At 33.7% G+C, this 16,859-nt stretch overlaps 1 protein-coding gene across 2 annotated transcripts in view; it reads right to left on the bottom strand.

Moving 5' to 3' along the window:
• The window catches only part of LOC140434539 (prostatic acid phosphatase-like), a 46,381-nt gene extending 33,221 nt beyond the window's left edge, over positions 1-13,160 (bottom strand). Inside the window, exon 1 of one of the 2 annotated variants that reach the window (XM_072522879.1) lies at positions 13,101-13,160. In XM_072522879.1, coding sequence (XP_072378980.1) covers positions 13,101-13,145 — 45 coding nt within the window. In that variant the 5' untranslated portion in view covers positions 13,146-13,160. Of the gene's footprint in view, positions 1-5,566; positions 5,712-13,100 lie in introns of those variants that run through there. The other variant, XM_072522878.1, reaches the window with a different exon arrangement.
• Positions 13,161-16,859: the final 3,699 nt, after the last annotated feature.

Here is a 16,859-nt window from a genome sequence, read left to right as displayed (position 1 = left end):
CGTATTGTTCAATTCACTTAAGCTCCGTCATTCGAATATATTTTACAAAGAAAATAATTTATGGATATCTTTAAATTTTGTTTACTACAGGTAATCCAAAGATAATGGACTTTCATTTCTTCGAAATATCTTTTATAGTTTATTAGGTGAATTATTTGACTTATATTTTGTATTTTGAAATATTTAAAAAAAAAACAAACCAATATTATTCTCAATTTTACATAGCATAACAATATATATATATATATATATATATATATATATTTGCCTCTGGTGCAGTAATAACCTTTTTTTTAGGCTAACGTATTTTTTATTTGTCATCAATGTTTGTTTTGAAAGAAAAAAATACGGTTTTTTATTGTTTTTATTGAAGAGGCAGAAAACAAACCAAATTGTTCATAAAACAGGCATACGAAAAAAATGGAAAATACAGAACGTGGTAAAATGTGAAATTTCAATGACTAATATCGTGTATTGTCTCCACTTGCTCTAATGACCTCTTGCAGACGACGGGGCATACTCTTAATTTTTCTCCGGATTACATGTTGTGGTATGTTATTCCACTCTTTCACTAACAGATCCTTAAGCTCCTGTGCGTTGTTAGGAGGAGATGTTAGGGGTTGAATACGTTTTTTCAAATCGTCCCAGATATGTTCGATGGGATTCAGGTCCGGAGACCTAGCTGGCCAGGGTAACCTCGTAATTCTAACCTCGTCCAGGTATTGCATACTGATAGTGGCAACGTGCGTTTGCGCGTTGTTCTGCATAAAAACGACGTTTTCTCCAAGCCTTGCCATGGTATGCATAACATGTTCTTCCAGAATCTCCGTAATGTCCCTTCGTGCAGTTAAGGACCCATTTTCGATAAAGGGTAATTCTGTGCGGAAGTCGGAAGATACACCTCCCCAAGCCATGACCGAGCCTCCACCAAATGGCATTCTTGGAGCAATGCAAGCTTGTGAAAATCATTCACCGGTTCTCCTAAAAACTCTTACACGTTCATCGGATCCAGTTAGGCAGAAACGGGATTCATCTGGGAATAACTCTTTGCTCCAATCATTAACTTCCTAATGCGCGTATTGTCGAGCAAAAGCTAGTCGTGCAACTCGATGCGCCAGGCGAACTGGCGGTCCTGTAGCCATTACCCGAGAAGATAGTCCAAAAGAACGAAATCTTCTCCTGACTGTTGCAAAGGTAACATTGCGATTTCGTACTTCCTGTAGACGATTTCGATGCTAAATCGCAGTTGAGGTCTGGTTTCGTAAAGCCTGAAACACAAGAAAACGGTCATCTCGTACCGTGGTCATTCTTCTTCGTCCAGAGCCAGGTCGTCTGGATAGCAAACCCTTCTCCTGAAAGCGTTGAAGCACTTTTTGAACCGTAGAAAGGCTTACGCCAACAGTTCTTGCGACTTGCCGTTGAGTGTGACCGTCTTTCACAAGCGCAACAATTTGTGCCGTTTCAACAACAGTCAAGGGTATTTTTGGCAAAAAATAAACAATAATAAACACTAATAATGGCACTAATAAACACTAATAGTGGCAATAATAAACGTTTGTTCGTTGCGTTTGAACAGAAAGTCGAAGCACAAATGATACATTTAAAACAAGCGGCAGTTACAGGAACCGTTCATTTTGGTAAGTGTGCACTTTTCCGCGAAATCATCACTATTGAAATTTTTTGTTGCAAAGGAAACCGCTAAGCCGACAACAATTCTCAGAAACATGCATTAGTTTGTATTTGTCTTATTATTATTTACGATAAAGCTCGTTAAAAATGAAATATCGGTAATTTTCAAGGTGACCCGGATTTTATGATCGCGAGTGTATATATATATATATATATATATATATATATATATATATATATATTTATATATATATATATATATATATATTTATATATATATATATATATATATATTTATATATATATATATATATATATATATATATATATATATATATATATATTTATATATATATATATATATATATATATATAATTAATATAATAAATGTTATGGTTGTAGCATGTGCTCAAGATACCATTTTCACATAACCGCTAAATATTTCTGTCAGAATCCATCGCTTAATCACGAGCAAAAGCTTTTCATGAGTTTCTTCTTGAATTTTCAACGGTAGAGTTGATGTCATTACTTTAGTTATCTCCTTTTTCATTCGCAAGTCCATCTTTTTTTCAGGTTTAGGAATATAGTATGTAATATATACCAACTTAAACTTAATTAAACTGCATTTAAAGGAATTTTACCCATAAAGTTAATGGCTTCAAATATGTAAATCCAGATAGCACTGATGATGGAATAGTCATTTCGAAAACGTTCTGAGATGTAGCGCGCTAGAGTTTTTATATTAATATACCTTTTATAAAAATAATTTTTTAAACAAAAAATTAATATTTACGTTTTAAAAACGCATATTTATATATAAAAATCGACGGGTTTCAGCGTTTTTTATAATTTTCTGAAACAAGAACATCAATATTTTTATTCTATAAACTGTTTTCACCCTATATATAATATTGATCAGACAGATATGACAGATTCTTTCCAAAATGCTAGTAGCTCACCATAATAATCTACTTATCAGAAATTGATATAAAATTACTAACATTCACAGCGTGAATGGAGAACTGAGTAAAAATTTCTGGGTTATTAAAAAATACAAGAAGGCTACATACACCAAATGCCAATAAAGGTCATGCTGCATTACAAGTGTTTTTAAAGGATTCTTTAGAGGTATTAGTTAAGTAAATTGTGACAATCATTAGCAGTAACTAATACCTGGTAGATACGTAATTCAGTCCTATCTATTGACAACTGTTACCAATTTGTCGCACCAATTTTTTTTCATCTTCGTTAACTTCGTCAACTGCATCTTTTCATCCAAGTTTTGGTCTACGTCTATGTCTACTTTCCCCCAGGCTGTAAGATAAAGAGTCGTCTGGGATGGTTTTTCTATTATGGTCATGCTAGATCTCGTGCCCATATCGGTCTTTCTATTTTTATAAGAGTTTTCACGTATTTTGCACCTGCTACATATTTGTCACCAGTGGCATCACAGCTTGTTATGAGCCAAAGCCTTCTTCAGAACAATCCTCCATTCGCCCCTTCTCTGACAACTCTTCTTCATATTCTAATTCACAATAGATTTTAAATCATCATCTGGGTTGGCTTGATACGTAGGTCTCGATCTTTCTCTGGCTCATTGTCCCGGTCTCCGGTCAAAAACTTTTTTGACTTTTGCACCTTACTTTGGCCCGATTATATGCCATATCCATCCAAGGCATACTACCTTAATGAATTTTACAATATCAAGTTCCCCAAAACTTCTATATATCTCAAAGTTGTAACGCCTGTGCCACAGACCCTGCTCTTTTACTCCTCCATATATTCTTCTTAGGGTTTTGCGTTCGAAACGTTCTTGGTCATTCTGTAGAAATAAATTCGTATTTTTTATAAATTTTATGGTTGTAGCATGTGCTCAAGATACCATTTTCACATGACCGCTAAATATTTCTGTCAGAATCCATCGCTTAATCACGAGCAAAAGCTTTTCATCTGCTTTGAAGGTGGTCCACCTTTTCGATCAGCATGTCGGTACAAATTTCTTGAATTTTCAACAGTAGAGTTGATGTCATTACTTTGATTATCTCCTTTTTCATTTGCAGATCCATATTTTTTTAAGGTTTAGGAATGTAGTATAGAAGTAGCACCTTTTCTCGGAACGACCACATCGAGTGTCATAGGGAGATAAGGAGATGATTCTTGAAAGCTGGTTCTCAGGTAGGACACCTAACTGTCTACTATGACTCCACGTGTCACACCCCGGGGAACTGTATTGGTCTGCAGGCTAAACTAAGTGAGGGTAGCCATATATGGCGAAAATGTCACCAAGTAATTGTCGGTAAAGCAATCCCTCACTTACTGACTAACGGCTTCGGATGGATGAGTTGATAAGTGGTTGATCAACCTAGATTGTTCTAGAGTTGAGAGTGCGGCCCCGAGGGTGGATGAACCAAAAATTGGCTAACGGCATAAGGATGCAGGAGGCAAGAGAATACCATTATATGGATATCCCTAGTACAATTATCCTGGTGATATAAACCAATAACGGCGTTACATATCATGGTCCATGGAAGCCAAGATCCGACAGGGAAGGAAAGGTCAAAGCCTCCCAAGTCGTTACCTAGGGAATTATTTTTCATAAGAACAGAAAGGAAAAGACAATACTATTGAACACTAGGACTATTGATCACAAAACATGTTTCAGACTGGTAAGATGCACAGTATTATTAAGGAAATAAACAGGTTAAATATTGATGTACTGCTCATCGGTAAAGACAGGTGGTAAACTCAGGCTGCTTCTCGACAGATGAAGCCGCAATATATTATTCTGGTTGCGAGGACAAACAACACCGATACGGTGTGGCAGTAATATTTAATAAAAAAATCTAATAAACAGGTACAAGGCTTTTTCCCCATCTCAGAAAGAGTAATGATATGACTGACATCTCCCACCAAAAATTTAAGTGTAAGTTCCTACGGCGAATACAGACAAATTACAGTAGTCCTAGGGGATCTCAATGCAAAGATTGGAAAGAAGCAAAGTGGAAAGTGTGCAGGAAACTATGGCCTGGGAAATCGTAATGAGAAAACAATTTTGCCCAGAGCAGAATTTGATTATAATAAACATATTTTTTAAGCTACCAGACAGATATCTAGCAGTGACGTAACCAGGATTTTATTTCGGAGGGTGTCCACTCGTTTAGGTTTAGCCCTCACCCTTTCTACAAAACGTTTAGAAATTCAATCCATCAATGTTGTATTTTATTTTTTTTTATATTTAATTTTGTTTAATTATTTTTATAAATTTGTTATAAGAGTGAGTAAAGAACACTTACTCTTTTTAATATATTTTTTTGATTAAGGAGTTTGTCATTAACGAAACAACTTGCACAGACAAATGATGACAATACGGTCCTGATAAACTATTTTTATAAGTATTATTATTAATCAATGAGATCATGGAAGATATCAACATTAAATTGATTGGTTTTTCCAGAATTTTTCTGAGGAACAAAACAATTAGATAGAAGAACACTAAGATTGTAGGAAAAAAACAAAGATAGATCAAATAAAAATCGGGGAAAATACAGATGGTGGAACTGCAAAACATGACATTAGAATAAAGTAATGTATACCAAATACATAGAATAGAGTAAATAGAATAACTATGTAGAGCATAATAAATGTATAATGATTTTGCATATTGATACTGAAAAATCCAGATTATTAAATTGATGGGATGCTGTATAAAATGCTGTAATCAGTTATAGGAAATGGATGATACGCCGATGATAAAACAGTCAGCTCTGCGTTAAAATAGTAAGAAGAAGATAATGAATCATTGGTGTTTTCTCTTAGAATATACTCAATAACATTTTATAAATTTCTTTTTTTACTTTTGTGATTTAAGACCTGTCAAATAAATAAAGGAATAATACATTTATAGTTTTATCTGTATAGTTTCATAAAATTACTTACAGTTAAATATTCGTGTTCTGGTGGAAGTTCTTGACGAAAACTATTCATACTGCCAAAACAGTGTTTTATATCTCTTCATTCTTGTAAAACGAGAATGATAATTTATCATTAAACCGGTCTAGTTTGTATTGAGTTATTTTATCAGTTCATTATTAATGGTGAGAAACTCGTTACATTATAACATCACTAATACAATACCTACATTACTTTTTACTAACTAAAAAATACGAAGCGAAGTTAGTTAAAAAATAGTATGTCTTTATAAAAACAATAGCTTTAAAATAAAGCCCAATAATTATTCACATATGTTATAAACTTAGCACTTCAATTAAAGGTTAAATGAAGAATTATTTACTAACCAAATTGTGTTTTCACTTTGAAAATTGCAGTACCTATTTATTTTTATCTAAGGTGTAGTTTGTTCAACCTTGATAAAATTTTAATTTCGTACCGAACATTTCCATATAAACAATGACCTTGAATGTTTCACTGACCGATATTTTACAAAATAATTTTTAAGATTTAAATATTGTTTCTGACAATTATTATGCGTATTACCTAATCGTCTTTTTATTTCCTAGTACCCTATGTTTCGTAATTAGCTTCTCTAATTACTTTTAATTTTACTTAACCCTTACTTAGTACTAACACAAAAAATTAATTATGGTATACGTGGGTACACCGAGACGAAAAAGTTTAGGTCTTTATTTTTTTTTTTTTTTTTTTCAAAATGTTTTTATTTACTAAAGTATGGCGAAAAGACAACTAGGTTAATTGGTAATACATATGAACACTTAAAGTAGCAAAAATATCGTATAGAAAAAAGTTTCACTCAAACAAAATAATAGGTGCCATTGTCTCACTGTACCCTTCCCTTCCTTGGGGGAACAGTGTTATTGTTATTTTTCTGACTTTTTGTAAGCTTTGTCCATAAAATTGTACAATTTTCAGTGACAATAAAGCATATTTCTATTCTATTCAAATAATAACTATTAAGAAAGATAAAACCCACTAGAGAGAATGCAAAAACTAGAAAGAATCTCGGCCCGAATGAAGTACCGAATGAGTTGTGACAACAGAGAGAGGATATTTTATGTGAATTTTAGATTTCGGAAAATCATTTGCCAAAGTCTATCAAATCAAATGAATGAAAGTAATAAAAACTCTCGCATCATTATGAATTTGTAATGGAATGATATTTAAAACTCTCATAACAGACCAACTAGATGTTGACAGAAAAAAAAACGCAATTTTGCACTGATTAAAATAGTAATGTCTGTAGCAAGTGCAAAAAGTTTTCACGAATAGAAATATTGATGCCAGGAGCCGTCAGGCGAGTGCGGCAATTCCATGAGTTGCAAAAAAGGACACTTTATGCAGGTTTGCATACAGTATTTTTTCTACAGCCGTATATAAATATTAAAATCAAAAGAGTAATTTGGAACATTTCAGCTTTGTCCATAAAATTGTACAATTTTCAGTGACAATAAAGCATATTTCTATTCTATTCTATTCCAAGAGTTAACCTATTAAGAAAGATAAAACCCACTAGAGAGAATGCAAAAACTAGGAAGGATCTCGGCCCGAATGAAGTACCGAATGAGTTGTGACAACAGAGAGAGGATATTTTATGTGAATTTTAGATTTCGGAAAATCATTTGCCAAAGTCTATCAAATCAAATGAATGAAAGTAATAAAAACAAATATTGATAATAAAAACTCTCGCATCAATATGAATTTGTAATGGAATCATATTTAAAACTCTCAGAACAAACCAACCAGATGTTGACAGAAAAAAAACGCCAAATTGCAATGACTAAAATAGTAATGTGTGCAGCAAGTGCAAAAAGTTCCCACGAATAGAAATATTGATGGCAGGAGCCGTCAGACGAGTGCGGCAATTACATGAGTTGCAAAAAAGGACACTTTATGCTGGTTTGCATACAGTATTTTTTCTACAGCCGTATATAAAAATATTAAAATCAAAAGAGTAATTTGGAACATTTTAACTAAACATCTTCCGTAAATTACATTTAGTGACGAATACATAATGATTGAATTAAAAATTGTAGATAATATAAAAAAATCAACAACTAAATTATGAATATTTGTTTCATTTCGCAATGTAAATATTGAAAACAAAATTGTTTGATTAATTAATGTGCATTTTGATCCAATCACGTTTTTTTCCTGCTTGATTTATAGATAAAGCTTCATTTAAACTTTGAATATTTGGAAGAGTCATTTCGTTTCTGTTTGGTTCTCATAATATGATGTTGAAGATTGATTTAAAATTTTGCTGATATTAGGTCCTTGTAATTTCAATTTCCATTTGAAGAAGTTGATGGAACTTTGTCTGATCTCCACCAATTGTTGGGGGTAAAGCTTATTAAATTCCTTTCCCCAGCGGGTACAGTACCAAATATTTAAGGACCATGGACTGTTAACGACATTCCTTCGATATACGTAAGCAGACTTCACGGCGATGATTCCTTATGTGTTTGGTTTAATCGGGTTGTACTTACAGAGAAATAAAGCGTAATCAATCAATACTACACATTTAACAACTAGAGAATTTACAAAACATACAGAATATTTTCATAGTGTTTTTGGGGCCCGCGAATATAGCGAAAACTAAATGCACTTTTTTTACTGCATTTTTGAGAGTAAGAGATCGTTAGCGTACCGAGACCGCACAAAGCCGTACATTCGGCTTGCAAGTTAAGAACACACAATCACATCTGCGATTTTTTGGTTTGAACCAATCTTTATCTAAAAGGGTTGACAGGACGGCGTCAGTGATTACAACCCAATGCCCTCATAAGGTATTTATGACACAAATATTTTAAGACAAGAAGTACAGTCTATCACATAAGATTCAAGCGAATATTTGCGAAAACAAAAATTAAACTAAAATTAATATAACTTGTAGTTTTTACAACAGATCAAATACTTTCATAACTGGATATGTCCAGGACCCAGGACCAGACGGAGTGCACAACTTCGGTCTTAAGAGTTGTGGAGTGTTCATAAATATCTAATTACTTTATTAAATTATTTTATTAATTATTTAATTAATAAAGAAATATTAATAAGTCATGTTATTTCTCATCAGCAAGAACTACCACAATTTCTTATACAAAGAACAACTTATTTAATATTGAAAGATCTACAAAAAAACCCAAGTACCGCCCAATTCCCTGCTTTCCAACTTTTTATAAATTGGTCACATCCGGTGTAGAATAGCGTATCAGTATTTTACCAATACTGTGTAAACAATATCATAGAGCTTCAATAGAAAGGATGCGCTAAGGTTTACATGGGCTGCAAAGAACAACTTATAATCAACTCATTCATCTCTAATCAGGCATACATCAAAGAGGAATCTATTTACCGCCTTTATTGACAACGAGAAGGCCTTTGACTCAGTGCCACATGAATAGTTTATAGGTATATTAAAAATATATAGAGTTGATGATAATATAGTAACCTTTCTAGCGGTGAAACCCCTATCCCAGCAACTGAACTCCACTGACTTTGGTTGTAGCATCAAAAATAATAATACTGCAATAGAGAAGCTTAATCATTTCTATAAGTGTGCTTTGAAAATAATGGCTTCCAGTTGAAACCTAAATCAAATGCTAAAAACTGTAAAATACTTTTCGAATAAATATTACCTTTGGATACTTTGAACTAGACAAATGCCGTATGTTAAACATAGAAGAATAATTCAGTCCGGAGGAATATATATGCAAAATGACCAAACAAAAATGATATGTAAAAATACCTAAGAGTACAACAAGCGCAAAAAATTATCCAATTCCGGCTTTGTACGAAGACTAAGGCAACTACATCGCTCACATATTTGTTTAATGCACTAAATACGTACACATATTTCGCGCTTCGCTACTATTTTGATATTATTAATTGGTCTAAAGCGAATATAAAAAGTCTTCAGGGGAAAGTAAGAACAAAGGCACAAAAACATAATCCACGTAGTGTAGAAGAGAGAACAAAATTAACACGGTATATGGGAGAAAGACTTACGACTCACGATTATAGGTGAGCAATGAGAAAAAAGTTGTTAATTTAAATTTTTATTTTCAGAAACAGGCTGATATATCTACTTTACATTGCGAAATTTGCGCAGTAGATGAGACAATACCGCTTAGTATAGCTACGAACTATTGATTGACATCAGGACAGGTATTCCCGAAATAGAAGGTTTCCTACATACCATTCAGGATCAGATAATTTCACCCAACAAGAAAAAATTTCAGAAATTTATCTGCAAAAACCGTCAAGTAAAAACGACAAATGCCTATAATATGGCTGTCAAACCCAAGAAACCATTCAACATTTTACCACAGATTGCCAGGAATTTGTCGGAACTGATTATAAAGAACAACCTAATTCATTAGCAAAATTGCTACATCAAGAACTAGCAAATAAACTGAGAATTATTCAAACCAACCATCTCCTTTATTATCAATACGTCCCTGACAATATGCTTGAGAATGACAACTATAAATTATACTGGGATGGTTCACAGACCAATCAGTGGCACATAATAAACAGGATCTTATAGTAGTTAACAAAAAAACTATACAAACAATACTCACTGATGTGGCGATACTTAACAACAACAATGTACGTGTTAAATACAACGAGAAGATCGACAAGTACAGAGATCTTGAAATAAGGAGACAATGGAAAATGGAAAGTACTTAGATGATACCTATTATTCTCCCTACTACTGGTGTCATCTTGAAGAACATTATCTTCTTCTTCTTCGTCTAGCAATTCACGTCCACATCTGAACATAAGCCTCTTTAAGTCTTCCTTTCGATTGTTTTTTATTGTACGCTACTTGTAGCCAATTTTTCCCGGCAGTCCTTTTCAGATCATCTGTCCATCTCATAGGAGGTCTGCCTCTGGGTCTTTTGTGTTGGTATGGTCTCCAGGTTAAAATTGATCTGTGCCATTTGTTTAGATCGCTCCTAGCTACATGTCCAGCGTATTCCCATTTCAACTTTAATGATTTTGATCGGTGACTTTGGTTTTCTGTCTTATCCATGTGTTTGTTTTCTTGTCCTTAAGTGATATACCTAGCATTGCTCTTTCCATCGCGTGTTGAGTGACTCTAAGTATATTCATATTCTTTTTTGTGATTGTCCATGTTTGTGCCGCATAAGTTAATATCGGAATAATGCATGCATCAAAAACTTTAGATCTAAGATGTAATTGAATTTGTTGATTTCTGAGTATATAGTTCAGTTTACCGAATGCTGCCCAAGCTAACTTTCTTCTTCTTTTTATTTCTTCAGTTTGAATTTCCCTATTTAGTATTATTTTTTGTCTAGTTTTATATATATATTTTATATATATATATATATATATATATATATATATATATATATATATATATATATATATATATAAGTATATATATTCTTCAACTTTTTCTATAACTTTATCGTTTATTATTGTCACGGTGTCTTCAGAGTGCATGACTTTTGTTTTGAAGAACATTATATAGAATATAAAATAGTGAATATCTTTAAAAATCCATACATTCGATAATACTTTCGAGAGGGTTTAAAACAGTTCCTTTTGGACCCAATCCTTTTGATCTCATAGAGATCTGGGATACGTGAAGTTTCTCCTTAGAGGTACTGCGAGCCTTATGGCTTAAATCTAGATAATAATATAATGAAGAGGAGAAGAGTCACGGTTATTTGTCGATATATTTCAGGTATTTTTTCAGATATTCGGGAAATCTTTAGTTGTTCCATGCTACAATAGTGCTACATAGAGATCAAAATCCAGAAAAAATGCCCAGAATTCATTTCATGAATGACTCCGAGCCACAACCTAATTTAAGACGTTGTCACGTCAAAAAAAAGGAAAAGACAGTTTAGATTTGATTTCACGTACAGGGCGCCTCTGCATCCGCTTATACGTATTTCGGCCTAATAGGCCTCATCAGAACGGCTTTCACAGTCGCTCTATGTTTAATACATGTTTAATATTAGTAGTGCAGTGTACAGTCACAGTGAGTGTATTATAATAGTGAAGTGATCTAATTACTCAAAAGACTGAAACCCCAAAATAGGTCATACAAGACTCTAGAGAGTGAGTTGAAAACTCAACGTAATCTAATTCAATGCAGTCCAACTATAAAACTGACTAATTGTAATATTCATTTTAAAAATATTAATCATGTATCTTTACAATAGGGGAGAACTATAGCCCACTCCTCAAAACAAATAGTAGCATATACAGATGACATAGTTCTTAAGTTCTGGATGTTAAGATCTTAAGCATTGGAGTACTTTGGCCATGTAAAGGGAGGTCTTAAATATAGCTCGTTACAAAATATTATACAAGGGAAAATAGCAAGCAAACACAAAGAGATCTAGAAATTAACGAAGGAAAAACAAAACGTCTGTTCTAGAAAAGAGGATAACAAGACGAGATAAATCAAAATAAAAAACTACATTTTTAAAAGAGTTAAACAATTTAAATACTTGGAAGTAATCGTGAATGGTAAAAACAAGAAGAGTAAAGAAGTAACGGAGCGAATACTTGCAGGCAACAAAACATACTGGAGATACCATAGGCTAATGAAAGACAAGCACTTATCCACGAGTTGCAATCAAACCAATAGTTATATACCCAGCTGAGACAAAGTACCCCACAGAAAAAGATAAACAAATATTAAGAATATTTAAGAGGAAAATCCTAAGGAGAAAATTAAGTTCGGTAAGAATGACAAACGAAGAAATGAGAAGAAGACTGAACCAGAAACTGAAGTAGGTCGGACACATAGAGAGAAGGAAAATGATTAAGAAGGTCACCAGATGGAAGCCAGAAACTGAAAGACTGAGGGAAAGACCTAGAGAGAAATGGGAGGACCAGATCATGAGAGATATCAAAGTCCTAAAAGTGGGAAACTGGAGGGACCTATGCACAGATCGAAATGACTGGAAAAAAATTGTAACGAAAGAAAAGTTACACAACAAGAAGAATGCAGAGTGATTCAAAGTATCTGAAATATGTGAATTTTCCCTTAGAGTAAGGGATAAATCTGAATAAGTGTGTATTAATTTGAATTATTGTTTGATAATATATATATAATATAATATAAATAGAGATTGAATAAAGGAGAGAGAGAAAGAAAGAGAGAGAGAGAGAGAGACAGAGAGAGCAAATTTATTCTTTTTCAATATATTTGTGCCAACATCGTTAATGAATTTTATTTTATTTTACTAGTACTATGGCACTCTGAAAGAGCTTTTTATTTGAATGTGTAAGCTCTGGAATTTTCAAATAGCTATTACTTTGTAGAATTTAATGGTTCAGTGTATTTTTGTAATTTCAGGTTGTCATCTAGGGAACCTCTAATAGTCTACTATATTGTAGTTAAATGATACATTTCTTTTCTTTTATTCTGGTGATTACAAAACTAATTTAAAAAAGGATGTATCAAAAGTATATTTTTTTTCTTGTAAAAAAGACTAATATTACTCACACGTAGCCAAAATCTCCTTCTTCCTAAAATTCTAAATCTTACCATGTGTACATCACTTAAAAAATATTTGGTTTATTTTATAGTAGTTCCTAGGTACATATCTACGATCATTATTTTAATGTGGCAATTTTCACAAAAAAATGAAAACTAAATGTAACACTTCAAATGTAAATAATTCTATTTTGTACGTAATCAAGCTAATCTTGTAAATAATAATATCATATCGTATAATGTTATCATATAAGATATAAAACCGTATCAGAAATAAGTCTATTAGGGGTGACCGAAGCAAAATGAATTTGTGTGACAAGTAGTAACTATAGATTGTCTCAAAGTGGCTAGTCTGTACAGGGTAAATGCACAACATCGATGAAATACTTCTTTGCAAACTTGTATTAAAATAAACGTCACTTCTTACTACTTAGCCTAATACATATTTTGTGTTGAGCTTGTGTTGTAGCTTAAGTACTAATGCCCACTAACGACCCTGCCTGGCTTCCTTCTCTCAGTGATTCTCAAACATAAATAATATTTACTACAACATACTTAGGTTAAATTAAAATATAATAGAAATTATGAAATGCGTTTACTTATGTCACACAAGCCGTTTGTTTTTATTTCTTCAGTATGTGTTAGCGATACAAACCATTTGTTTATAGATTAAAATAAAATCGAATAAAATAAAACTAAAATATAAAGAAACATTTTATTTATGTATTGTTCCGTTCAAAAGTTAAGGGGGAACGACTTTTATAAACCGCACTGTATATGTTGGCAGTAACAAAATGTAGAAATATCCGAAAATAAAACTAATAAATAAGTTGAAAATAAGAGAAGTCATTGTATTTAATTTCATGTGTAAGTAATCGTAATTGTACACCATTATATTTAGTTCCTTTTTCTGTCAATCGCTGTTACATTTAGTTTCTGCTTCACTATCATCATCATCATTATTATCGTCACTGTCATCACTATCTCCGTTATTTATATTTATAATAATTGGTTCGATATCATCCCACAAATTGTCAATTTCCCACATTTTTTTTCTGTTGCTATTACGTGGTTTACGTAGTTTTTCCATTTCTCTGGCGTAATGACCTGGTACGCTGCTGTAATTAAATTTCGCATTTCAGCTTCTTTAAAATTCGCGTTGCGTCCACCTATATACCTTTTCACTTCACTCCAAACCATTTCGATGGGATTAAGTTCACAGTGATAGGGTGGGAGCCTCAGAATCTTCACATTGTGCTTTTTAGCAATATCTTCTATTATGTACCTGTCATATTTTGCTTTGAAGGCCTTGTCTACATCAAGTAACTCGCATTTTAGGTAGTCTTCTTGAAAAAATAGGTCCTTTGACAGAAGCCGTTCTTGAATATATTTTTTTTTTGTGTTGAACTGTTGGGAATTTGTTCTGACTTTCTGCTGTGATAGGAGGCATTGTCCATTACCACAACAGTTTTTTCTGGCAAATTTAGCATTAAGTTATTTTCGAACCAATCTTCGAAGGTCGGTCCATCCATTTCGTCGTGGTAGTGCTGAGTATTTTTCTTTGAAAAAAACGTGAGCTCTGCTCCATCAACAAATCCACTGGTAGATCCTGCATGCAATAAAACGAACCGCGCACCACTAGCTGTTGGAGCTTTTAATCCTGTTGTTAGACCACGAACAAAAGCATTGCGATGAGATGTAATTGTTTTATCAACCCATTCTTTTTCACACTGTGCCCGATATTTACCCATGATTCATCCAAATACAGTATGTTGTATCCTTCTGCACGCTATTTACGAATTCCGCGTAAATAACGATGACGCCACGAGATGATTTCTGGTTTTTCAATCAAAATTGAATTTCTGCCAAGTTTTATAAACACAAAATCGATATCACTCAGCAAGCGATGTAGCGTGGCTCGTGAAAAGTAGGGCAAAGTTTCTTCGACATTTACAACAGCTAATATGGTGTTTATTGTTGGTGGTATGTTGTCACGAAAAAAGTGATGGACTATTCTACGAATTTGGCCCCTGACACCTTCATCATACTTGTTGTCACGAGAATTACCAATCTTTCGCTTCTTGGTCCTGCTCTTTGGAGATTGTAATCCAGCAGGTGATGAATATTCCTGTCGTATGCGAAACAGTCTTTTCGCAAACACCACTCATTTCTGAAACTTTCCTAATTACACTTGATACAGAATCGTTGTTATCCTGATTAAGATGATAATTAATAATATTCATTAGTATCTGCTTCTCTGAACATTTCAGAGCTTTTCCACGTTTCCATTGGAACAATTTCCTCCATTTTCCGGTAAAAATTCGGCGTCAAATATAACAATAGCTAACAACAGAAAATAACAATAATTGCCAACAGCAAATCATAACAACAGCCACCAACAAATAATAACAATAACAAAACAGTAACAGTACATCCAAGATGGTACAAATAATCGTAACTCGAATATGTTTACGTGCTCCGAAGAACAAATAAAGACTAATTAAGGCCCTGGATGTATCAAGCTTTTAAACATATTCTGTACAAGAATTACTCTAATTGCTTCTTAATTACTGAATAACTTAGAAGAAAGTATTTGCAGTTGATATCAACCAAAATTACAAATTCCTTACACATTATGGCAGTAATTAGCACCGCAGGGACATAAATAACATTTTAAATTTGGCAATTAGTAGAAATTACCGGAATTATTTTAAACTTTGAAACAAATGTTTATTTAATGCTTATTTTATTATACTACTGCTACTAATAAAAGATAAAAGTTGATAAGTTACTATTAAAAACAAATAATGTAAAATTATTAGCAAACGATATTTGTAAATTACATAAAATTGTACGTGAGGACTTTTTGAGAACTCCTGGTTTATTCCGTTTATTTTGAAAGATAGACAATAGAGAACGCCATCGCTCACTGCATAAAACTGGCAAAACTTGGCGAAATTCCCATAAGGTTAACATTGCATATCTTACCCTGTACAGACTAGTCACTTTGAGACAAAGTATAGGCACCTTTCTTTATCACTAGTTGGGGACTCTGCAAACAGACGCCTGAGGTAAACATTTCCGACAGTGATGGGTTCCTAAAACTAAAAACCCTCTCAGAATCACTTCGACCAGCTTGGCTCTGGGTCGGACCTCCCTGCCCTCAGTAACTCCGATGTGGTCGGGACCAGCTAAATCCCACCCCTCTCATACTAGGGCATCGGATTGGTATTGTCCGTTAGAATATAACTTCTCCCCGATGTCATTCTTTTGCCTGATTCTCAGTCGCTCGTCATCAGACACTAGCTTTTGTCTCTCGCATTAATGCGACCATCACGCCCTTTTCTTCCTACGTATACATACATACCTTCCGACCGTCGTTATTTCAGTCTCTTCGTAGCCCTGGCTCCAAGTGAAAGGCAGAGCCGCGATGAGCTGTCCCGTGTGCTATTTGTCGCCGTCCGTCTGCACCTCAGTCGACACTCACCTCATTCCACTTGCACTTGTGCCTGCCGCCATTTCTGTCTCTCTCACTCTCTTATTCATACTTGCCTTTAACCCGGTGTTGTCAACCTCTCCTTCTTCTACATCTACGGGCCAATTCTGCCTCCTTGATAGCTACTAGAACTGCATCTGACCCCCGCGTAACTAGGCGACTATAAATGGGTTTTGGAGGGAATCAAGGTAACACGAGACTTAAGCAGACTCGACAAACTACAAACGGTCTGTCAGCCCCGGTCACGATACAAACGGTCACGATATTATGAA

This window comes from Diabrotica undecimpunctata, chromosome 2 (assembly GCF_040954645.1).
Source record: "Diabrotica undecimpunctata isolate CICGRU chromosome 2, icDiaUnde3, whole genome shotgun sequence".
NCBI classification, from domain to species: domain Eukaryota; kingdom Metazoa; phylum Arthropoda; class Insecta; order Coleoptera; family Chrysomelidae; genus Diabrotica; species Diabrotica undecimpunctata.
This window is presented reverse-complemented; position numbering and strand designations above follow the sequence as displayed.